Source organism: Seriola aureovittata, chromosome 17 (assembly GCF_021018895.1).
Source record: "Seriola aureovittata isolate HTS-2021-v1 ecotype China chromosome 17, ASM2101889v1, whole genome shotgun sequence".
In the NCBI taxonomy this organism is placed as follows: Eukaryota; Metazoa; Chordata; class Actinopteri; order Carangiformes; family Carangidae; genus Seriola; species Seriola aureovittata.
In genome coordinates, this window is record NC_079380.1 from 20,112,405 (window position 1) to 20,136,581 (window position 24,177).

The following is a 24,177-nucleotide window of genomic DNA, read 5'->3' on the forward strand; positions in this document are numbered from 1 at the left end:
CAGCAATTTTAGAGTATGTTTTAAAATTGAAATTCAATTTGGTTTAAATACGTTTTAGGTTTTAGCAGGTAATCGTGCTCTGTAACACCTGTTTTGTTAGTTATTGCCGTGGACGGCTAATTAGATAATGTTTTTAGTAATTAAACTATTAGGAATAATCATTCATTTAAAAATGTATAAAGTCTGGATAATTACCGACCATTGGCATATTCCGGTGGAAAGTCCTGACGTTTTATTTTAAATATCAGAATCCAAAGGACCACCATAGCCGTATGGTTCACCCGGACGCATTTTGTCAACGTACCTGAAAAAAACGAACGCGCTTGCGCTCACGGAAGTGCGGAGAAATTGATGCGCTTTTTTCAGCTGAGTTGGTTCATGTCAAAAGCTGGTGATTTATTGTTCTTATTGTTTGTACAACTTGAGATAAATTGCTCCCAAAGTACGGAGTAATAATCTGCCAAAGGAGATACGTCACATCTTTGAAAATGCCCCGGAGAAAGGTAAGACAGATGTTTGCTGCAGACTCAGCCCTAAGAGCAGGCTGCTCTCCGGACACACAACAACATAACGTCATAGCTAATGTTAGCCAACGTAGAGACAACGTTTAGGTTGTGTGCAAAAACCTGTGACCACCTGTGAGCTGAATTGCGATTCTACAAGATGCCGTTAATGAGTGTCTGATGTGTGTTGAATGTCGGTGTTGGTAGAATCACTCAACTGTGCTGCCGTTTGTGTTGTTGCTAAAAGCTAAGCTAGCTCATGTTTATTGCTGAGTTGCAAGAATCTGTTGTTGTTAATTAAGTGTCCCTTCTTCAGGTTGCAGTAAGAAAGGCTTTGAAAATGTGGGCTTTGCGACTTGAGGGCAGATTTCTATAAACCTGTGGAGGCACGCAGACCTCCGTTACCATCTGTAACGGCAGCTTTAACTGTTGCGAGAGGGAACAGGCTGTTCTTTGGGTGCGAGGATCAAACGAAGCGTCCGTACCAAAACAACCCTGTGATTGGACAGAATCGGGAAAGTGTTGTGTTCATTGGTTCGGCTCCGTCAAACCCTGCCTCCTCTTCAATTTCATTGGTCATATGCAAATTGAGTGCTCGGGTTTTTTTTGTTGTGAAGTTGTCAAACGCGCTCACCATAAAGTGCGCTAGTGCTGCATGCTGTAGTGATGTTTGTTTATTGCTCCTGTTATTTTCTGTCCATTTTTATGCTGTTTGTTTTTAACATTCAGTTCTGTAAAAATGTATTTAATTGTTATTAGTCCTAAAAGTAGTCTAACAGCGATGTTATCAATATTATTTGGCATTTATCAGCTCTACATAATACACATAAAGTACATTTATTTGTACAAGCTTAGATATTGTCTTATATGAAGCTTTCTTATTTCTTTTTTTATCGTATAGTTATTATCACTATTTTCTTTATAGTCTCCCGGACTTATATGTAGTTATAGTTTGTAACTGATACAGCTTTCAATTCATTTTATTCTCAATTTCTTTGGTCTATTTTCATAATTTTTACCATTCGAGACAGTTTGACTGGTATTATTTTCACCTTGTGAGTCTCCGTGCGTGTCATCATGTCAAAATGTTGTCCTGAAGCCACCTACTGTAGTGGGAATTACAGTTTTGAGTATTTTGGCAGGTGTTTATATGTCTGTCTGTCCGTCTGTCTGTCTGTGGACTATTTGTCACCGTGACGACCGTGTAAGATGAAGTCAGTAAACTTTACAGGTGTGTAGTAGACATGGAAATGAAGGCCAAGTTAGGAGATGGGTGTGGTCAGTGCTAAGAATGTGATCTCATCTGTAGATGGGCTCTAGTAGTATCTTTATCCAATCTGTCTCTAGTGCTGCTCTAACAGCCAATTTCCCTCCTGACGATCAATGAAGAGTTATCTTATTATTATACAATGTATGTAATTTCCTGAGTATGTGTGACCTTTTAAATATAAAGTTGAACCTAAACTTGTAAAAAAAAAGAGAGGGGGAAATGAATCGTTTCTAAATTGATGAAAAATGGATGAGTATGATCATGAACAAAATAGGCTATTACACATAAAAATCTACAAAATATTTATTAAACGAATGAATTGGTATACAATACGTAGCCCTATAGTTGCACATTTGGGCTGTTGTTTGAAAGGATGGATGAAGACCCCAGTATGTTATTTCTGAATGCAAATGACATGTTGGCTACCGCTAGAGCCTCCTCACCCCACCCCCACCCAGCCGGATTTTGGTCTCTATTTGAGAGGCGTAGGGTGAAGCCCCTCATACGCCTCCGTAATCAGCATCACCCCACTCCTTCATTCCGTGTGGTAGGCAGCTTGTGTCAGCCAGCAGTTTTGACAAACTATGCGGTAAAATACGTTTAAGATACATTTCATGAGCTCACTTGGTTTTTACTGAGTTTTTAGGCGCTCTTGGAAACAGTCTTTTGAACAAATAGCCGATTTAACACCCTGGAAATTCACGCGGAAGGTGCACTCAGGCGTTCAGATAAATTGGAGTTGGTACAATTGCAGCTGTCTGGGAGTGTCCGTGATGCTGCTTAAGCTTATTTTGAGTTTTTATTGAGAAGCCCATCGTGATAAGAGTGGGTCCAGAGCCGGAGGAGATGTGGAGGGGGTGATGCTCCTCCCCCCTCAGTATGGGATCTTTGTTGAATTATCCGCTGGTAAAAAAAACAAAACAAAAAAAAAAACAACACAAATTTATTCTCAAGTCAGTTTCAATGCATTTTTTAATGTGTACACAGTTTTAAGTGCAGACTTTGAGTTAAATCACACACATTTCTTATAATTGTTATCTCCAGAGGACCGCAGGCAGCAGCTCGGACGGGACTGAGGACTCGGATTTTTCCGCCGATCTCGAGCACACCGAAGTTTCCGACAGCGCGCACAGACGCAGCAGCACGCGCCTGACTCGCGCATCTCTGCGCCTCAGTCAGAGCTCCCAAGGTAAACATGCAAAGTTTTTTGAGAAATAAGCCATTGTAGAAGGAACAAGAAGTGACATAAACCAACTGTACGTACAGTATATCTTTAATAGGCATTGTGAAAATAGAAGCAACATGAGGGACTTTTATGGACACAAAGGAATAAATAAACATATCGTTTAGGTTAGCATCAGGAGTCTACCTGCTAACAAGTAATGGTGTTGGTGTAATTAACAAAATTATAAAAATATAATCTTCCCTTTTACTGCAGAGAATGAAAACCCATTAGACCCCTTTAACCTTTTACACTTGTCTAACTACACCAGTTTATTTCACCATGAACATAGGAATACATTTCTTTGGATCTTTCTTTAAACTTTAGAAAGTTAAGATAAATTAATATTCCTACCATTTTTCCTTGTGGGTGTAATTAAAGCTACTTATTATATCATAGTTTAGTTTTCTGCTCTTGACCTGTAGTGAACTTTACAGTCTTCTTTTGATCATACATATTTGATCTCTACTTATAGTTATTATCAAGCCAAATATGTCTACATGCAGTGTAATTTAGTGAGGCATTTTAATGAGAGAGGATGTTTTCATTCAGAGACTTCAACCCCCCCCTCACTTCAACAGTTCGGCAGTAGCTATTATATATGGGCAGTGATAGAGCATGAATGGGTTCAGACAGGCTGACCTCCCCCCACCACAGACACACAAACACACCCTGTGTGACCTCTTTCTGCTGTGGCTGCCAGAGGGGATTTACAACAGAGAAAGAAAGGCCGACACTGCTTCCTCTGCTTTTTGTTACTGAGAGAAGTTGGCTATGCTGCCTCAGTCCCCACAGAGACACAGCTGAGTGTTTGCTCCAGGAAGAAGTGGATTCAGAGGTTCAGTCGTCTTTTCTGTGGCGGAATTAGACTCTTCATAACCATTGAGGCCGCTCGCAACAAGTAACCCTGCCTTTTTCTTACCATTTTTGCTTGGAGGTCCTTAGTTACAGATTACTGCTCAGGTTTAAGCGATCAATCTGGAAAACCTTTAATCTGTTTTTTCCACAGGGCACTCAAGTACTAGCACTGCAACTAAGTTATTTTTATTATTATTTCATCTGTTTATTTCCTTTATTAATTGTTTGATGATATCAGATTGCTTGTTTTGTCTGACAAACAGTCTAAAACCTTAAGATATTCAGTTTAATATCATGTAAGACAGACAGCAGCGGTGAATCCTCACAATCTAGAAAGAAATATTTGTCATTGTTGCTTGAAAATGATCTATATTAAGAGTGATCCGTTTATCAGCTAATAATTCAAGGCCATAACTCTATGTCACAAATGAAATAAAAAAGACACTTGTGAAAATTGTGTATTAGCAGTAAAATATATTCAAAGTAAAAGTAATCATTATGAAAAAAGTATATTTCTAATTTCATTAGTATGTTTATAATGAAGATAGTTAGGATACATTTTTATAAAGCTGGATACTTTGAGTTCTAATGCATTTTATATGTTTTACAAGTATAGCCAACAGATAAAAGCAGCTGAGGACAGTGGTCTCAAAAAGTGGAAATCTTGACCTCTTCTCTTGTCTTCTCTTCTCTTCTCTTCTCTTCTCTTCTCTTCTCTTCTCTTCTCTTCTCTTGTCTTCCAGATAACTGCAGCTCAGTACGGAGCAGTTCTCCTGCGGCCGTGGGTTCTGATGAAGGCCTGAATTCAGGAGGAGAGGCGGCAGCAGCAACGGCAGTGGCAGCGTCCGTCTTCTCCTCCGGGCGCAGGGTCACACGCAGCCAACAGGGGTCGACAAACACCACAGCCAAAAGATACCCACTGCGTCAGAGTCGGTCGTCTGGCTCAGACACTGAGGCTAATGGTGAGACCTTTTGTCTTAGTTGTTTGTCTTAAAACAAGATGTGTACAGTACGTTAGGGATGCTTACAAAAAAAAATGGATGCTGTTGTAAGAGAGTAGAAACAGGCACAGAGGAAAGAAGGAAGGCTAGTAAAGTCTGGGAAGGGTGAAGGGAAGGAGAGAGAAGACTGATGAGTAGATCAGAGAGTTGAAAAGGAAGGGGGGTCAGAGAAACAAGGAATGACATGCGGATGAGATGGAGAGGAGGGGGAGGAAGACGAAGGGTGTCTCTCTGTGTGTTTCATTCATCCATTGTGGTGCTGCTTAGCTAATATCATCAGGCCTGTCTGTGATCACAGTGTGTTCCTGATTATAAAGAAGACAAATATGTCTCAGTACATTTCCAGGACTGTCACTGGAACGAATGGATAACCTTATGCAGACCAGGAGCTGTTGTTATAACCCCAGACACCTCCATCCATTAAAGCAGATTCATCTGTACTTAGATTGTTTGCTTATTCAATTTTATCATTAGTTACCTTAACATTGATTCATATAATGAAACGATACACAGTAAATCATGATTTATAATGGTTATTATTACCATCATTTTAATTATATCATGTCCCGTCGACCTGGTTTATTTGCACAATACAAAATATAAAAGATATTTGAAGTTTTTGAAAAAGCAGACTAAAGCTGAAGACAGTTACAAGTTTGGTAGCCGAGCATGGTGTTAGTGTGCTAAAATAGTTAGTCTGACCTCAGATATAACTGATACTAGGAATGACGTGTTGGGGTGTAACACAAAGTGAAAGAAACTGGCAGAGGTTTGAATCTCATATTTAAAAGAAATTTGCCTGACATCTTGAATAGCTCAGAGTAACTGGAAAAATGGGGAAGGAAATGGGCTGCAGTATGTCCTCCCATTCACCTGCTAGCCTCAAACACTGGTCTGCTGCAGTAACATTAGTCTTTACTATTGAATTTCTCTGCTGGCAGCCTCTGCTGGAGGGTGTTAACTGCATCTGTATGTGGTCACATTTGCAGCCTACAGAGATTTCTTTGAAGACAGACTTTTTGCAATAGAAAGGCTAGATACTTTTATCACAAAAAAGTGTTAAAACATTTATATGAAACCGGAGGATACTTAGCGACAGATACACATTTTCTGTCATTGATAATGTTTTCTTGGATTGGTTCAGCAGACCTAAAGCAGGGGGCGGACAGGGATGAGACCCCTCCTCGTACCCCAACAGGCAACGCTCCATCCTCAGAGTCAGACCTTGAGGTTTCCAGTCCAAGCAACGACCTTGTGTCTTCTAGCAACGATATTGTAGTTTCACAAGAGGAGGACGAAAGATTGGCTAAAGAGCTGTCACTCAAAGAGGCCGCCGCCCATGACCTTTCCCACCGGCCCAAGCGACGGCGCTTCCACGAGAGCTACAACTTCAACATGAAGTGTCCCACACCTGGCTGCAACTCACTGGGTGAGGGCACAAACACTGAAGCATGTTTTATGGGATCTGATGTGCTGCACCGATAGACCCACTCTGAGGCCATTGTTCCTTCTCTTTTTCACTCAGGTCATCTAACAGGGAGGCATGAGAGACATTTCTCCATATCTGGATGTCCTCTCTACCACAACCTCTCTGCTGATGAATGCAAGGTACACACACATTTTTTTAACAAGCCACATTGGAGTAAAAATATGCTACATTTTCCTTCAGTCTGTCTCCAAACTACTTTTTAGCTTCTGTAATATTACTCTATTATGGGAACATCTCAGACAACACACTGCGACCAAGTGTCCAGTGGATGAAACCGAAGGAAGCCAACAGACTCAAATTGAAATTGTCAAGCTGCGAAGCCTCAAGGAACATGGAGGAGGTTGCTGTAATGTTGTTACTGCAGAGCTGCCTGTGAGTCGTTGGTGGTAGACAGTGTTGATGTTTTTGTCAGGGCAAGGCATCAACGCGCGACAAACAGGCCGAGGAAAGGACGCTATCACACCGTCAGGACGAGAACAGACATTCCACAAGAAACCAGGTAATGCACAAAACACACAAGTGCATCAGACAAGCATAACACACAGTGATGCACGCTCACATGTAAAACACAGATACAGTTACACACATTCTGTCTTTCTGTAAGATGATTCTCTTATCAACTGAACTGAGCAAGTGAATCCAGGTGAAGGCTGTGACCCTTCCTTAATTTCACCTGTCCAGTTCACTTCATCATGAACTGAAGGTGTGTTAGTTTGTGTGTCTGTGTGTATGAATGGAGGGAAATTCCTGCACACTGCAGCATTACTCCTGAAGCAGTAAGACCTCAGGTCAGAGATCTGTGATTCTTCAGTGTAGCAGGGCCAGAGAATAGGGATGAAGCGCTGCTGTAGGTTAAGTCGCAGTAAGTGTGGTGGGACTCATCCTGACATATTTTTCTCATGTAGTTTATTAGTTTATTTGACAAGGACAGTTCTCATTGATCCACAGAGAAAACCCATAACTGAGCCAGAGTTAGCCTAAAGGGGTTAATTTGTTGCTGTCCCTGGCCAGATGTTAAAAAAAACGCTTGAAAAAGAATAAACTGACATATTATGAACTTTGCATACACAAGATAGTGCAAGAAATACTGTAGTACTCATCCCAAAAAATAATGCCAATGTGCTTACACTATATTTGATCCAAACACCCAGTTACTTGAACTCAGATGCAACTTGTAACTTGTGATCTGCTAACATCATATCTGGATCAGGAGAAGAACATATTGCTAATTTAGTTACATTGAACTTAAGACATGATTTGTTGAGCTCTAATATGGCTCTTTGTATTATTAAGTTTGGAAGCAGGGAAACCATGGGTATAGATCACAGTATCATCAGCATATGGGTGGAATTTCTTCAGACAGAAGACTACATAACAATGATCTGAGTGCAGGGCTAAACGCGGTGGACTTGAATATGAACTTTCACATTTTATGTACATTTTTTATTTATCCAGGAGTCACAAAATATCTGCATTAGTATTAATGGAAATCAGTACAACTCAGCAACACATTGTTTCTTTATATACAGTGTAATCATCAAACATTTAAATTTAAAGTAATGATCTTTTTTCTTTTTTTTAGCTCTACTATTGCCACTCCTTGAAATGTAATGGGCCAAAAATGCAAGTGCAGAATCTTGTGTGTTGAAGTGTTTGTCTCTGCGCTCACAGGCCCCATCAGATCGTCAGCTGCGCTACAAGGAGAAGGTGACGGAGCTGCGGAGGAAGAGGAACTCTGGCCTCAATAAGGAGCAGAAGGATACGTACATGGTAAGTGGGTGAGAAATAAATGTGTGCGCAATAGTTCAAACACAAAGCAAATGTATTTCCCAATATTATATTTTGAGAGTCTTTCTTCTTTTCTTCTCCACCCTCCTCCACTGCCAGGAGCACCGTCAAAGCCATGGGCCGAGCCGGGAACCGCTGCTGGAGAACATCACCAGCGACTACGACCTCGAGCTGTTCAGGAAAGCGCAGGCACGTGCCTCGGACGATCTTGTAAGAGAGAAAACTCATCATCATCTCCCTCTCTTACTCTTTACTCCTCCCCCCCCTTCTGTTTTGTCCCCTCTTTTCTGCCTTACTCCTCTTCTTCTCTGTTTCAGTCTGCAAACCCTCCTCTGCAGCCTCAGGAGGAGTCTGAGATATTTTTGGTAGTTTGTACAATCACTTCCTGTTTGTAATTGTTTGTTCTCCTGCTCTGTTACTTTGTGACCCATTCAGATGAGAGAGCGTTGTTACATTCAATCAGGCTTAACTTCAAACTATCACATAAATGGTTTTGCATGTTTTGGCCTCTTCGGTACAAATGGTATACAATTTTCCAAAGCAAACAACAGATTTGGGTTAATGACAGGATTTTCAAGCTGGTATTAATTTCTATTTCACTGCAAAATAAAAGTCATCTTGAAAAACGTGTGAACAGTGTCGTATTATACTTGCATGGTAATGCTGGCAGTCTTAAAAAAATTCAAATTAACTTGCTCAGATTGAAGACCTTAAATTATTTTGACACAAATAAAGTCTTAAATTCATTTTTGACAGACTTTCATAATACTGTGGTATCAAAACACTGTTTTCCAACAAATCCTACCCTCTACTAGTTTTTCTTATGACTGTGTCATAATTCTTTTGTCAAAGTTTTTCTTAAAAATCCTTGCACCCAACATGTAAAGAAGAAATTAGTTTCATACCTTCATATTTAGCCTTTTCCTATTTGTTCCTCATCCTTATATTTCTTCAAACATATTTTTATTGTTTTATTTTTATATTTTCTGTGGCTGGTTTCCTCCACTGAGGTTTCCTTAAGTGTGATCTTGGGCTCACACGATCCTCTTCCCTGAATAATTGAGATCTTTTCCTCTTTCTCTTCTCTCCCCCTCTGCCTGCTCGCCTGCCCTCTCTTCTCGTCCTCTTGTCCTCTTTTCACTTCCTTTCCCCCTCTCCCTGTCCCTCCTGTCCTGGCCTGTGCAGGAGAAGCTCCGTCTGGCCGGTCAGGTGTCCGAGGGCAGCAACATGATAAAGACCATCGTGTTTGGACGCTATGAGCTGGACACCTGGTACCACTCTCCATATCCAGAGGAGTACGCCCGCCTGGGGAGGCTCTACATGTGCGAGTTCTGCCTTAAGTACATGAAGAGCCAGACCATTCTGCGCAGGCACATGGTGAGGCAGCTTTATTTTGTTTTTGAAGCCAGATACTTAAAAAATTGAAGACTGCCATAAAAACATAACCTGATAAATTGACTTGACAAATTAGTCTATTTTTATCTTTAAAAGACTTGTCTAGTGTCTACACGTTTTATATTTTCAGCTGTTGTAAGTAATCTTATATTAACAGCTGATCACATGATTGCATGCACGTTTAAGGCGATGCTCATAGTGACAAACCCACAGAGAATTATCACCCAGCTCTGCTTGTCCTCTGAGCTGAGTTTTATTAAGACTTTCACCCCAGGCTTTTGCTCTCTCCACTTTCATGTCACAAGCAGCAGCTGTTTTCAGTGAAGAAGCTCTGATAAACTCACTGTTCACAGCCTGCTTATGTGTTGCTCCATATCTGCCTGATTTGTAAATAGTTTACTGACAATTTCACAAGGGTATGATATGTGTGTTGTGTTAACCGCTTGTGACGGAGAATTGTTAGCTATAAAAATACACAGTGGCATTGATTTTCTTTATTTCAGTGGTACTGTAAATTAGTCATAGTCGAAAAATTACTTTAATAGATTAAGGCAAATTATGAGTAAAGTTGTTTTTTTTTTTATGCAGACTTGCATACACTGTTGTTGGTATTAGTTATTTTTGAACACACAGCTTCTCCTGTAGTTTCTTTCCTAAACTGCACACTGCAGCTTCTCTGCCTGTCATCAGCATCTCAGATTAGATGTAATGTACATTACTGTTTAGGACTTGTACATTTAAATGATCAAATGTGACTAGCTGTGAAATACCTCCATTTTTATAACAAAAGCTGCATTACAGAAATAAATGCACACCTGCACCAACTGTGCAGTTTAGGTTCATTTACCATCTAGTTTTAGAAAATAAATGCAATTTTTTTTTCAACAGTTTACAATAAAAATATCAAATATTCAAATATTTTGGTGCAGTTTTTTTTCTCATTCATTCCACATTTCAACAAGGAAAAAAAACAAAGAACACAACTAAATGCTGCAAATTCTTCCTGGTGTGGTTGTGGACTGGTTCTTTATCTCTGATTGATACCCAGAAGAATTTAAGCTTGCGCTCAGTAATGTCGAGGCATTAAAGTGAAAATGGAGTCTGGGCTGTTGCTGTAGTTCAGACTATGACCTCACTATCTCAGTGCCTAAGGCGATTCATAATTTTATTCCTGCACTGTGCAGACTCGATTTAGATTTATAACTTTGCCCTTCTGATGCAGTTCACACTGTTTCTATATTTGAGTGAGAGACGTAAGAAGAGGAGCTTTCACCAGACTGGGTGCTCTGCTGAACTGGGATCTGAAACAGACCACTTTTGTTGTAGTACACTGAGCCCTTTTTTACAATGAAGTATTTAAAAAAAAAAAAGAAAAGAAAAAGAATTTCTAAAACCAATGAGAAACAGCCAATGAGATTTAAAAAACACTTTATGCAATCTGCCAGAGTAGAGATGTGAATTCAACCTTTGTTTTACTAACCTGTATATAAACTAACCTTTGCTTTGTTTTTCCTCCTTGTTTGTCCCTGTTGTATAAAGGCTAAGTGTGTGTGGAAGCATCCTCCAGGTGATGAGATCTACAGGAAGGGGAACATCTCTGTGTTTGAGGTGGACGGAAAGAAGAACAAGGTGAGAGAGTCCTGCACAGGTCGTCCTGACCTTCCTTTGGGTACATGAACCTCTCTTACTTTAATCTGTGATGTTCTCTCTCTGTCTCTCTCTCTCTCTCTGAGTCAGGCTCTGCAAACTCAACTTAACTGCGACATTAGACATTAGAAATCATCTTGAATCAAAATTAGCAGTCCCTAAGTTAGATGGGAGGTGGTCAAGTGGATGAGTCAGTCAAAATGAATTCAGAAGAAGGCATCATCTTAAATCCTCTTGTGGAGAGAGGCAGACTGTCTGGGCCACTCGTGAACATCATGTCTAAATTAGTAAATGCAACAAGTTCTTTTAAATCGCTGGTATGTTCAACTTAAGAACAAATCTGTTCATATGACAGGTTCTGGCATGACACTGACAATGGCTGCATTGAATGTAAAAATTTCACTTCTGGTTGACCAGAATCCTGTAATTATAATGAGACAGAGATCTGTCTGTGTGAGATTAGACAGCTGTGTTTACACAAAGACAGGGATGGACTGTTCACCAGCGTGCTGTCATAAATGCTGACAAGAAGTCACTGTGAAGTGAACCAATAAGCTCTGATGAGTTATGATGTCTGTGTTGCTCTTCCTCACAGATTTACTGTCAGAACTTGTGTTTGCTGGCGAAACTCTTCCTGGACCACAAGACTCTGTACTACGACGTCGAGCCTTTCCTCTTCTACGTCATGACTGAAGCTGACAACACAGGGTGCCACCTAGTCGGATACTTCTCTAAGGTAACCAGGGTGCTAATTACTGAGTCACAGAACCGTTTTTTTCAATACACTTGAATTATTTGAACAGAAACCTTCAAATTAAGTGTTTACCAGAGAGGAGAATGTTTTTCCAAGCTGCTTGATGATATGAAGCTGTAGGTTTGGAAGTGAACTGTACCAAACACTGATTTGCTGTTTCTGGACTGTAGAGAATTAAAGTTCATAAATTGCTTTTAATCAATACATAGTCCCCCAAGATATAGAGTATATCCAAAACCTGTGTCAGTTAGTTTGTTGTGTTTATGGATTTATTCTCCTTCTGCAGGAGAAGAACTCTTTCCTGAACTACAACGTGTCCTGCATCCTCACTATGCCACAGTACATGAGGCAGGGCTATGGCAAGATGCTCATAGACTTCAGTGAGTACAGACACAGTGTGTGTATTTCTCTTTGTGTGCTTTACTCTCATAAATTTAACTTCCATACACACTGGCCAGAGATTCTGCTCAGCACAATAACAGCAGATTTAGGAGGCTGTCTGAAAAATATGTGTGATTTAGATATTACAGACATTCATATTTTTATTTTATTTCCTCTTTCTATATCCTTAAGGAAGAAAGTGCTAAAAAGTAAAATCAAACAAAAAGGTCTATCCGATCTGTTCTTCCAGGTTACCTGTTGTCAAAGGTGGAGGAGAAGGTGGGTTCACCTGAGCGTCCTCTGTCCGACCTGGGCCTTATCAGCTACCGGAGTTACTGGAAGGAGGTGCTGCTGCGCTACCTGAACAATTTCCAGGGCAAGGAGATCTCCATTAAAGGTAAGAATAGGACCAGACACACACACAATTATGGGGAGAGACAGAAACATTTCAGGAGAGAAGAAGGTTGGACGGTGGTCTGTCCAGATCTCTGAATCACTCATCATACATAAGAAGAAGAAGCTGTAAAATAAACTGTCATGTCAGGAAGGAATGTAAGAGCCCCAACAGGTCAGCAATGCTTGAGACTGTGTTTGCGTGCGTGTGTTAATATGTGTATGCATGCATTCATGTGTGAATGGATCAGAGAGCACTGAAGCCTCACCAAGTGAGGGTCAAGCTGATAAATGAAGGTGGATGCACACAACAACATCCCAAACTCATTCGGACGACTGGGGGAACGCTACATGCAGTCCAGCAGCTTTGTTGTGATGGTTGTGTCCATTCCAGAGGAAAAATCCCTGTTACTGTGGTGAAAACCAAAAAAAAAAGTATAGAGTAATAATAAGTATAGTAGAATAACTCACTGGTTTAAATTTTAAGGCTTAAAGTTCTGCATAATTGAGGGTGTGACTGCTTTGATTGACAGGGGAGTGAGTGTATGCTTGTCTTGGAGGCTACGTCCATCTTTATTTACAGTCTATGGTTCAGATATTTCAGTCAGGAGTGACCAACATTGTCATCTAATGCTAGCATGCATACAAGTGGGCAATGATACAGTGTTTGTTTTTAACATAATTTCAATCAAAGTGCACCAGCAGATGACATCAGAGCTTTTTCTCCTTTTTTTCCCCTGCTACATGTACTTCTCATTAAGAAGCCTCAGATTGTTGCCTGAAATTAAATTAAAAAGTGCCCTGTTATGTTTTCTCATAAACAAACAAAAGTTCTGTTTACATTTTGTGTTTCTCACCACGACACATTTTGTGTGTTTTAGAGATGAAACGGTTACCGGTTTCATGCTATATCACGGTAGAAATGCCAGACGGTTAGTATCACCGTTTAAATTTTAATTATCACTATAACCGTGGGCTCTGTTAGGCATCGACCAGCAACCGTCTCCCACACGCATGCGTAGCGTTAATGCGTCAGTCAAAACATGGCGGAAAGCAGTGACAGCACTGCTGCGGAGATTTTTCAGCTTCCAAAACTTTTTCCCACCAAAGTTTGTAGGTATTATTGTTTTTTTTGTTTGTTTTTTAAGCGAGTAAACCCGCTAAAAAGGCGAGTAACTCCTTTTACACTGCCAGACGAGTTTGCCTTTCTGCTCGGGGCGATGTCACATGACCTCAGAGACAAGACGCAGGTGAGAAGGAGTGAGCTGTAGCCGCTTCGGTCGGTGATTGTGTGGCTGCAGCTCACTGTCATCCCGGTGCCGTGTAGCCGCCGTGTTTCTGGTTTAACAGCACCGTGCTGGACAGGTGACAGGTGTGTCTACAGCGTCTGTGTCTGAAAGACGTCACAGCAGGCGAAAAATAATGCTAATCCTTGTTAACAGAGTTGGCTGATGCTGATAGATGTGTTGGACATGATATTATCTTAATGTTTAAATGTAAACATACACTTAGTAAAAGTTTTATTACTTTTTGAACATTTTCCGCGCATTTTACCAATATGTGATAATACTGATAACCGTGATTATTTTTGTTCACTATGATCCTGACACTAAATTAATATACTGTTTCATGTCTAGTGCGTTTACTTAACAACCAACATGTTGAATGCATTTCATTCCTCATAAAACTCTTGAAAAGCAGACGGAGTTAAATCGTTAATTGTCCATTACTGGCAACCTGCTGCTCCTCGCTCTCCATTTAAGCTGTTCATATTAAATAGGGAGAGGTGGGATTTAGAGCATTTAAAGTTTTACATCCCCGAGCCATCACGATTTTAACAGCACTAATTATATGTAACTCTAGAGTAAGTGCTGTAGAGTTGTAAATAATTTCAGTTGACTACCAGGACTAACTAAAACATAATATTGCAGTTAGTTTTAGATGAGCTACTGTTCACAAAACCTTTTTGTCACTGTAAATAAAGAGGTAGTGAAAACATCAAATAATAGAAATGCCACAGGGGTCAGACAGCAACCATAACAAAACAGCATGTAATTCAGTACACTCTGTTCCCTCATGTCAAAACCACTTTTTTCCCCTTCTTTTCTTTTGAGATTGTGTTTTTTCAAGATGTTTATGTTGAATTTAAAGTGTTATTTAGAATTTAAAAAGATGTTTTCAACTCACACTGAGTAATAATAAGTCATTCCGGTCTGCACTCAATGCGTTCTCACTACAGACATGATACGACTTCTCTGCCTTTCTCTGGCATGCCTGTAGAGATTAGCTACACATGACATTGTACAAAATGGAACTGATCATCATTCAATAGCATTTTGATTAGTTCTAGCTACGCTGCTGTATTTACACAGAAGGAACTTTGAATATGGTCATAGTTTATCTTAAGTTTGATAATGCTGAGTGAAGGAGTTTTTCAGTTGCATAGAAACAGCACAATCCACAACAATGATGCAGCTGTTTAGCAAAAACAATTCAATTTCTTTTTTTAAATGTTTAATGTTACTGTGAGTATTTAGCTTCGTAGAGAAATTATCCATGTTTAAAGTTTGTAATTGAACCCAGTGAGTATCTTCACTACTCTGAAATCTAAAAAGACAGAGCCTGGCAGCTCCACAGTTCATGTTTACTGACCTCAGAAAACAGCTTGTCACTTTTCATGATGCAAAAACAAACCAATAATCTTTCATTAAGCATATAAAACATTCTGTGACTGTATTTCCAGGAACATCTTAGAGCATTATGCTTGCTTTGTAATTGTTGTGTAATTTTTTGTTCTCTAATGCTAGTTTTAATCCCTGCTAGTGGCCGGTGATGGTCCAAAGTTAAATATCTGCACAACTATGGGATGGATTGGCAGTAAATTTGGTTGTGGATATTGATGTCCCTGACAGTATGAATTATAATGATTTTGTTTATCCTTATCTATACCACCAAGATTTATGTTCAAACACCTGCAGAACTCTTGACTAATGAGTGTTAGCAGCAAATTTTAATTAGCTAGTTAACAAGCTGACATGCTAAAATAATATGGCGACTATGGTAAACATCATACCTGCTAAATATCAACATCATAAAGCAATGGTATAACATTTTGGGAAATGCGCTTATTTGCGTTCTTGTTGAAATTTACATGAGAAGTCTCCTCTGGGTGCCTGGCAACCACACGGCGACAACAACACATCAGCAAGTAATAACATTGCATCAAACCACAGCTTGTTGTTTATACCCTTTCATATTTGTGCAGATTACATGTGCTCATTAATGAGCTTTAGAGATGCTGGCAGGCAGATTTTGATACCTTTAGACAGAGCTAGGCCAACTGATTCCCACTGTTTTCAGTCTTTATCCTAAGCCAAGCTGATCAGCCGCTGGCTATTGCCCTATATTTATTGAATAGATCAATATTCTCATCTAACTCCTGGCAAGAAAGCAAAAAAAAAATGTCAAACTATTTCTTCAACACTGTCATTCTGAGCATGTTAGCATTTGACATTAGCATTTAGCTCAAAGCACCATGGTGCCTAAGTATAGCCTCAAAGAGCAGATCGCTTGGCTGTAGCCTCTTAGTCTTATCAATCGCATATTTCTGACCTTCTAACTCTGGTGTTTAACTCTTGTGTTCACAGAGATCAGTCAGGAGACGGCAGTGAACCCAGTGGATATTGTTAGCACACTGCAGTCTCTCCAGATGCTCAAATACTGGAAGGGAAAACACCTGGTTTTAAAGAGACAGGTAGGAAACAAAAGAATCAAATTTAAAAGTCAGAATTTCCTTCATGCTATCGTGTCCAGTTTCTACATAATACAGGCTCTGGCAAATTAGTTTTGGTCAAAACATTTATTAGGTACTTGGGACAATTACGTTTCAACTTTATGACATAGTTCGTCATCAGTATTTGCAGCTAAGGTGCTTCTTCTTCCTGTAGGACCTTATTGACGACTGGAAGGCCAAGGAGACAAAACGTGGTAATGGCAAGACCATTGATCCCACAGCCTTAAAATGGACACCGCCTAAAGGGACGTAGAGGAGCTTCCTTTCACATGACACACACACACAAACACAGACAGATTTTCCTCTGTACACTGGCATGCTCACAGACCCTGAGCCTAAACCCTCACACATACTCTTTTTAACGTATAAAACGCTTTCAGTCAGCTACAGCAGAGTCATCCACTTACAGAGTCAGTTACTGTGGGTTCAAGCAGTCACTGTCATGGCTCGGGAAATTGACTTCAGTCCAGTAAAGAAAAATAATAATAATAATAGTAATAAATAATATATATAATAATAAAACTGAAAAAATCCTATATTAAATTTGTTAAACTGATGTATGTGGTCAGTTTTTAAGATCTGGCTGTGTTAAATTTAACCAAGCTGTAGTTTTCATTAGCGAGAGCCTCCTAATGAAGTGTACACTTTACATGCAAGAAAAAAACATGAAAAGTGATGGTTAATTTAATTGTAACTTAAGAGTTAAGGTTTATATGTATTTGAAGCAATAAGCTATGTATTTGAGTTAAAACTAGACTCTGCAGCCTAGTGTTTATATTCAGGTCTCATATGTAGACAACTGTAAGCCACTGGCACTTAAATTAAGGCAATATATTACATGGCTTTTGCAGATTTTATTAATTAGCTTTTTTTTAATCCATGTTATGATCTTCTTTTCAATAACACATGTTCAGTAGAAAGAAAACTTCCAAGATTTCCTGTTGCCTTGTCACTGCTGTTTTTCAAACTTTTGTTTCAACACTGTTTATTAAATATGACTGGTGCATTTGAAAGTGCAACCACTGGTGCTCTAAAATGACAAGCCAATAAGTACGGAGCCCAAAAATGTTTAATATATTAAAAAAAAAATCATATGAATAAACTATGTAATATATATAAATGAAACAAAAATGTTTGAAACAACTTCAGCAATTACAAAATCTCAATTCATTATAAAAAATTTATTTTCGTATTTTTATAGGAGTTCATCTTTATTTCATAACAGAATTTTTTTTAATTCAAAATGCCCTTTTTAAAAAGTCTTTTTATACTTGATGATACTTTTATTTCATGTCATTTTCATGACAGTGGTGTAGTCAACTGCCATCTTATCACATTTTTCCCATTTCTTAATCTAACAAGCTCAACAGTTGCTACTGGTTTTAGCCAGTTTGCTCTTGTTAGCTTGAGCAACAATGACAAAGTAATTCTGAATCAACTATCGAGCTGCTGCTATAAATGAACACAGTACACACACAGTGGCATTAACTTTTTTGTTTTATGTATTTAGCTTAAAAAGGCTGCTCATGCTACCCAGCTAGTTAGCTAACTAGCTACGCCAGGTTGTTAGTTTGGTTTATTATTCAGCATCAAAGCGAAGCGCTAGTGTGTTCTCAGCAGCTAACGTTAGCTGGGTAATTCAGAATTACTTCTCTTTACTTTGATGTTGAGTAATAATCCAAGTTCACATGCCGGCCTAGCTAGTGAGTCAGCTTGGTAGTTAGTATGGGCAGCCATGTTGAACTAAGGCTTAAAGACAATGAGGTTTCGTTACTGTGTGAGCAGACACAGTGTGAACACAGACTGTGTTTCTTTACAGCAGCAGCCTCTTGATTCAGAATCACTTTGACATGGTTGTCGTTCTAGCTAACAGGTGCTAATTGCCTTATTCTGATAGTGTTTGTTGAGCTGCTTGCTTAAGAGACACAGGGGGACATGATTGGCTGGAAGGTGATAGGGCAGTGACTTTAGCACTGTCATTAAAAGTGGGGGATTCCATAGAGGAGAAGCCGATCTTCGCCGTTTATGTGTAATGTTTATATTTTCAGGCTTCAACCTCAACAAGATTCTTCTCCAACATACAGTATGACTAAAACATAAAATCACGAGCCACAGTAGCAGTCAGTGATGTTAGTCTACGTAGGATGGCTGCTGACATCTCGTCAATGTCATTTTTAATCCGAAGAGTGAAAGTAATTGCGCATTGTTAGCGCACCTCCTCCCGGACACTTAATTAGCACAGACCACCAGGCACACCCGATAATCCAATCTGCGACAGCCAGTATCGAACCTGTGCAGCATTTCATTCTATTTTCAAGACAGAACGCGTGTCGGCAGCACGCTGACTCACGCAACGCGTTGTGGCAGACACAGACCAGCTGGCTGTGATTAACTAGGACAAGTGCATCAAGCTTCTAAGAATAGGAGTCCTTGATTTACCATTCAGGTCACATGACTAAACGGAGGTTTCCCACAGAAACCGGAAAAGACTTTTAAATGAATTTGATCATTTCCACACGAGTTTGATGTTCAGTAATCCCCATGAATAAAATATTAATTAATATTAACACTATTGTCATTTCACATATTGAGAGCGGGCAGATCAGCTGTAGAGTGATGTAGCGTTATGTCATGCATCCAATCAACTCAAGTTGATTACATTTTTTTCTGGAAAAAGTATAATGGTTGAAATGGTGTGAGGAGTTAAGATGGTCTCAGGTCGAGTCTGTTACCTCTTTTTGTGTAAAAAAAAAAAAAGAAATGGCGCACAGACCAAACAGTGGCTGCTTGAACTCAGAGCAAATCAGTTTTGCTTCTCTCTCATGCAACAAAACACACACATCCAGTATCTCACCCGTCTCACTCATCAGTCGGTTAACCAGGAAACTATAGCTGCCATTGGCCACATTTGTACAGTGTAATGTCACCGGGATGGGACCTTTTGTTACCACCCCTCCTTCTGTTTTTTTCCCTTTTATCTTACCGTCGGTTGTGTTGTTTCATGATGCCATGAACAGTGAGGGTACACAGGGAATCTCAGCTGTTAGGAGTGTGGGAGCTCACAAACATGTTGCTGTGTTTTCTGTGTCCTTTTGTGTTGATTTTTTTTTTAAGTTCTCAATGATATTTTACACTTTTTCTACCTCTGAGGTTTTACCACTGTATAAATGCTAGAACGGCCCATATTTAGCTTGTTTTGTTTCCTTTTTTTTTATTCTGTGTGTTAACATGTGAAAAAAATGTAGCTGTGTTTGGCCAGCAAGTTTTTTATTAGATTTCTTTTTAAATATGCTATTTATATTCTTAAAAAATATGATATGTTAACTACTGCGTAGAACGTAAAGGACAAAGTCTAGTAGGGGAATGTCTACTCTATAGGACCGGCTTCCTTGTGAATAGAAAAATATTTATTTAAAATTTATATGTAGATTTGAATGTGTTTAGAAACGCTTGAAAGGTACAGGAGGGAGAATCCAGGGCATCCACCCACCACCAACAAAGACAATGACAGAGGTCATTTTTATTTCAGAGGTTTCATCTCCTTTTATTAAAAGTGACATATGATTGAATCAAAATGTGTCACTTTTGCACATTGTCACTATTTGTTACCTCCATAATTGGTGCTGCAAGCGCTTAGGAAAATACAAGCACAACCTTTATGCGTTAGTGATGGTCAGCAGCATTTTGTAATATTATTTGTCCTCCATAGCCCACTGTGGTTGATCAAAAACTGAATTTATTTTATTGACAATCTCCATATTTATTGATTTAGATCAACATGTTCATTTTGTAACCAGCTCTTAGGATTTGTTAACAGTTTGGGAAAAAGGCAAATTCACTTCCTTGTTGATAGTTAAATGAAGAAACTGATAACACTCTCTTGTCTGAATGGTAAATATGAAGCTACGGCCAGCAGCTGGTTAGCTTAGCTTAGCACAAAGACTGAAAACAGGGCTAAACAGTTAGCCTGGCTCTGACACTTTTAGTTTGGTTTTTGTTCAGATTAAACAACAAGATATAACATGTTCATTATCGAGCTTTAGAGGTGCTAGGAGGCAGATTTTATTACCTTGAGCCAGGCTAACTGTTCAGCCCTGTTTCCATTCTTTGTGCTAAGCTAAGCAGCTATTGACAGTAACTATATAGATACTTACTGTATCAGTCTTCTCATCTAACGCTCAACAAGAAAGAGAATAAGTGTATTTCCTAAAACGTCAAACTATTCCTTTAAGCATTGTGCATAAGCTTAGACAGCAGTTGGCTGTGAAATCGGAGGTGTGTGAACAACAATGTCAGATTGAATCAGCTGTTCTTCAGAATGTTTTTTTGTTTGTTTTTTGTTTTTTTGTAGCTTTTGTGTCATAATTTCAAACGTGGACAAATCATTTTCTTTCACAAACTACAGCCTGAACTTACATAATTTACATTTGTTTTCTTCTGTTGCCTTTAAAGTGCATACATTTGAAGATGTTTTTCTTTTGTTTTGTTTTCTTGTATAGTGATGTTTTCTTTCTGTCATCAGTGGATTAATTTGTCTTTGTTTTACATGTTTATATTTCCTTTATTCCTGTGGTTAGTTTTCTCGTCTCATTTCGGTCGTACATTTGACAGCTCACGAGTCATGCCCACCGGCCGATTCAAAAGTCAATACAAACAGTTCGTGCATTTCAGAGGACGAGATTTTTCCTTTTAGCACCTGTTCTCAATAAACCTCTCTGCAACGTGCTACTGAGCGAAGTTACTCATGACTGTTGTGAGTGTAGGGAGTGTTTTTTTTTTTTTTTTTCTTGTCAGTTCTTAAGTGCATTTACAGGAAAGTGCACTTACTTTTTGAGGGAATTTCAAAGTAAAAATCGATCTTAAGACGCAACACCTGACGATGATGATGTTCTATAGTTCGGCAATTTTGTCCTTGAGTGTACTTTTGTTTTTACAAAGGTATGATGGAGTGATTTTGCTTTCAGTGCCTACAACATATATTTTATAGTTGTGTTTTTCTTAATGGGTGGTACAGTGGTTAGCACTGTCGCCTCACAGTAAGAAGGTTGTAGGTTTCGAACCCCGGTATGGCCAAGATCTTTGTATGGAGGTCGCATGTTCTCCTCGTGCCTCCGTGGGTTTCTCTCCGGCTTCCTCCCTCAGTACAAAGACAAGCAGGTTAATTGGTGACTCTGAATTGTTCTCTAAATCTTCGTTTGTCTCTACATGTCAACGCTGTTATATCCCGCCTCTTGCAATCCTTATAGCTGATGGATGGAATCTTGCATTGAATTTTTAAAAGTCATTCAGGAAGAAATCCATTATGAACAGAGAGGATATTTTCTCACAGCGGCAGAAAATGGACCTGAACATTTGTCTTCACCAGAAAAAGACTCTTACATAACACTTTGTCAAAAAATCTGGAATGTGTTGAAAATTACAAATGAATCATAAGCAGATTGATTTTCTATTCTTAGAGATGAGCCCATTTTAAGGAAACTTTTCTTTCTTGATGTGGCAGTCCATTTTTATTTCTTTTTCATCCTGTTGTCTTGCTGTTTCCCTCTGTGCCAGTGGCAGCTATAGGTGAACAGGTTCGGAGCATCTTGCTGGTTATTAACACACGAACAGGGTCACGGACACTTAGAGAAACAAGAGGCTTTCCATCACCTCCTTCCATAGGCCAGCGAGCTGTTGTAGTACTGCTACCTATTTAATCTACGCACACAAAGCAGCGACACACAAAAGTAGCGTGGCATAGATATGTAGCTCAATTGTGCTTTTGTACTTGCTTCTTCCCCTTCCCTCCTCTTCAATAAATGCAAATGGTGAGCTTTGACTGATGTTTGTGTGTTAGCTGTTTCCCCCGGCAACAGCGCAAGAGAGGGCTGATGGGTGAAGCATCGTTCGAGTCTGGTCAGTTTCTGTATGAGCATATCACTAACAAGGGAAGTGCCATTCTGCCTCCCTTAAGATGTACATCTGTCATTCCTGACGAGACGAGCCTCCACTCTGCCCTATTTAATGACATGTTGTGCATCTACAGCTGAGAGGTTCAATAGCTGGAGTGGACTTAAATGTGGAAACCAGAAAAAACGTAAGGCTGGTATGTATAAAGTTATATCATTCTAATAATGATAAACATTCCCAAGCGTTGGTCTCAGCTCCCAAATTCTTTCAGAAAGCTGCAGAGGTCTGATAAGTCAGTTAAGAGTGAGCAGCAGAGGCAGCTTTCTATAGTCTGTCCCAACTGAATATGTCCCGATACAAACACCTGGACTATTGTACATGAAAAAGTTCATAACGATGGATTCGGCATGAATAATCTCCTTAATGCTCATGAAATATATTTTCACATCAGTTTAACTGTGAAGCCCTGGTGAATTTGAAAGGAAAGACAATGAACAACAAAACAGATGACAAAATACACTAAATATGTGAGTAAGTATGTGTTAAAGTGATGTTATTGTCGTGTGGCTGTTTTTGCAGATGCATCCAGAGTCTCCTGCCTGGAAGCTGACGTGTCTTTGAGTGAAATTTCAGTCAATGCTAGCATTTTGCATAATTAATAAATAAAGAGAAAATTAAAAACTTTGGGTATGCAATGGAAAATTCTCAATTATAAAGTATAATATATGTGTTTTATTGTAAAACATGCAACACCACTGGTTCTTTAAAGAGCCACTCCACCAGTTTCAGTTTACAAGAGCAGTGCGATTCAACTTGTAAAAACAGTCGTAGATGTCCTTTCTGTCAGGTCTGAGAAAATAATCATGATGATGTCATAGTGATGTCATCTGCATAATCTCAGTTTGGTTTTGGAGATGACACGTTTATAACAGAAAACCTGCTTTAAAAGCGGTAGATGTGAAGTTTGACGTGGTTGTTTGCAAGAGATGCTACTGAATTGCACTATGGGAAATCCAGTTTCCAGTGTTTTTGGAGTTTGACCCACATTACGCCTCTGTTAAAGGCTGGATATCTTTTTTTTTTTTTTTTTTTTAAATCCATCTGTTGTCAGACTCCGGATTTTATTTCAGGAAGTGCAGTACTAAATCAGTGGAGTGCTCCTTTAAGGAATATGATGCAAACATCAGTTTCCCAACGTATGATATAAAATTAGAAATAAAGAAGAAAAATTTTCTCTTCAGATACAATAGATGTTATAAATATGTGTATGTGGAGTGAAGCAAGTGAACAGTCAGGTTTTATTGATACCTCTGCAACATTATGTCATGTTACTATAGAATCATTCTTTTTAAATTGTTTATCATGCTGGCTCACGCCAATGATACTAAATATTCAACACATTAACTTTCTAAAGCACCAGTATCATTCTTTACTGAAGCAACTCAGAATAAAGACACACTTAAATAATGTAATCAGCTTTAATTGATTTGGCATGAATTAAGCAAACGCCCTTTAAAGACATCAGGCTTACATGTACATTGTTTTGAATATGACAAAAATATCAGCAATAATATAGATTATAGTTCAACAGGGATGGATAACAGACAGTGAACAATGATCTCAGTGATTTGTAGCAGCTTTAATTAACTTGAGTTAATTGTAACAGATGTTTAGAACATCTGTGTTGGTCAGAGTGTGTGATAACTCCGTGCCCTGTTGGTCAACAACGTAGGACTACATTTGACATTATAGTTGAATCAGAGCTGTAATAATGGTTAAGGTGAATTTTTTGTT

General features: G+C 39.1%; 1 protein-coding gene across 3 annotated transcripts; it reads left to right on the forward strand.

Annotated features, from left to right (window-relative positions):
* Positions 1–294: 294 nt before the first annotated feature.
* On the forward strand, positions 295–22,312 carry LOC130184941 (histone acetyltransferase KAT7-like). 3 transcript variants are annotated; one of them, XM_056401068.1, is made up of 15 exons: positions 295–503; positions 2,818–2,962; positions 4,597–4,815; positions 5,999–6,283; positions 6,380–6,462; positions 6,756–6,842; positions 8,015–8,113; positions 8,231–8,341; positions 9,317–9,508; positions 11,066–11,155; positions 11,769–11,909; positions 12,214–12,307; positions 12,559–12,705; positions 16,349–16,455; positions 16,649–22,312. In XM_056401068.1, exons 1-15 carry the CDS (start codon positions 489–491, stop codon positions 16,745–16,747), a joined length of 1,914 nt encoding a protein of 637 aa, XP_056257043.1. In that variant the 5' UTR covers positions 295–488; the 3' UTR covers positions 16,748–22,312. The 3 variants fall into 3 exon arrangements, with proteins under 3 accessions (XP_056257043.1, XP_056257045.1, XP_056257044.1); XM_056401070.1 differs by having other exon boundaries at positions 8,231–8,320; XM_056401069.1 differs by having other exon boundaries at positions 6,002–6,283.
* Positions 22,313–24,177: the final 1,865 nt, after the last annotated feature.

Bases quoted from the DNA above. Each gene is read 5' to 3' on its own strand.
- LOC130184941 (XM_056401068.1), top strand. The intron at 11,156-11,768 runs GTGAGAGAGTCC...TCTTCCTCACAG, and splicing joins TGGACGGAAAGAAGAACAAG to ATTTACTGTCAGAACTTGTG. The intron at 12,706-16,348 runs GTAAGAATAGGA...TTGTGTTCACAG, and splicing joins CAAGGAGATCTCCATTAAAG to AGATCAGTCAGGAGACGGCA.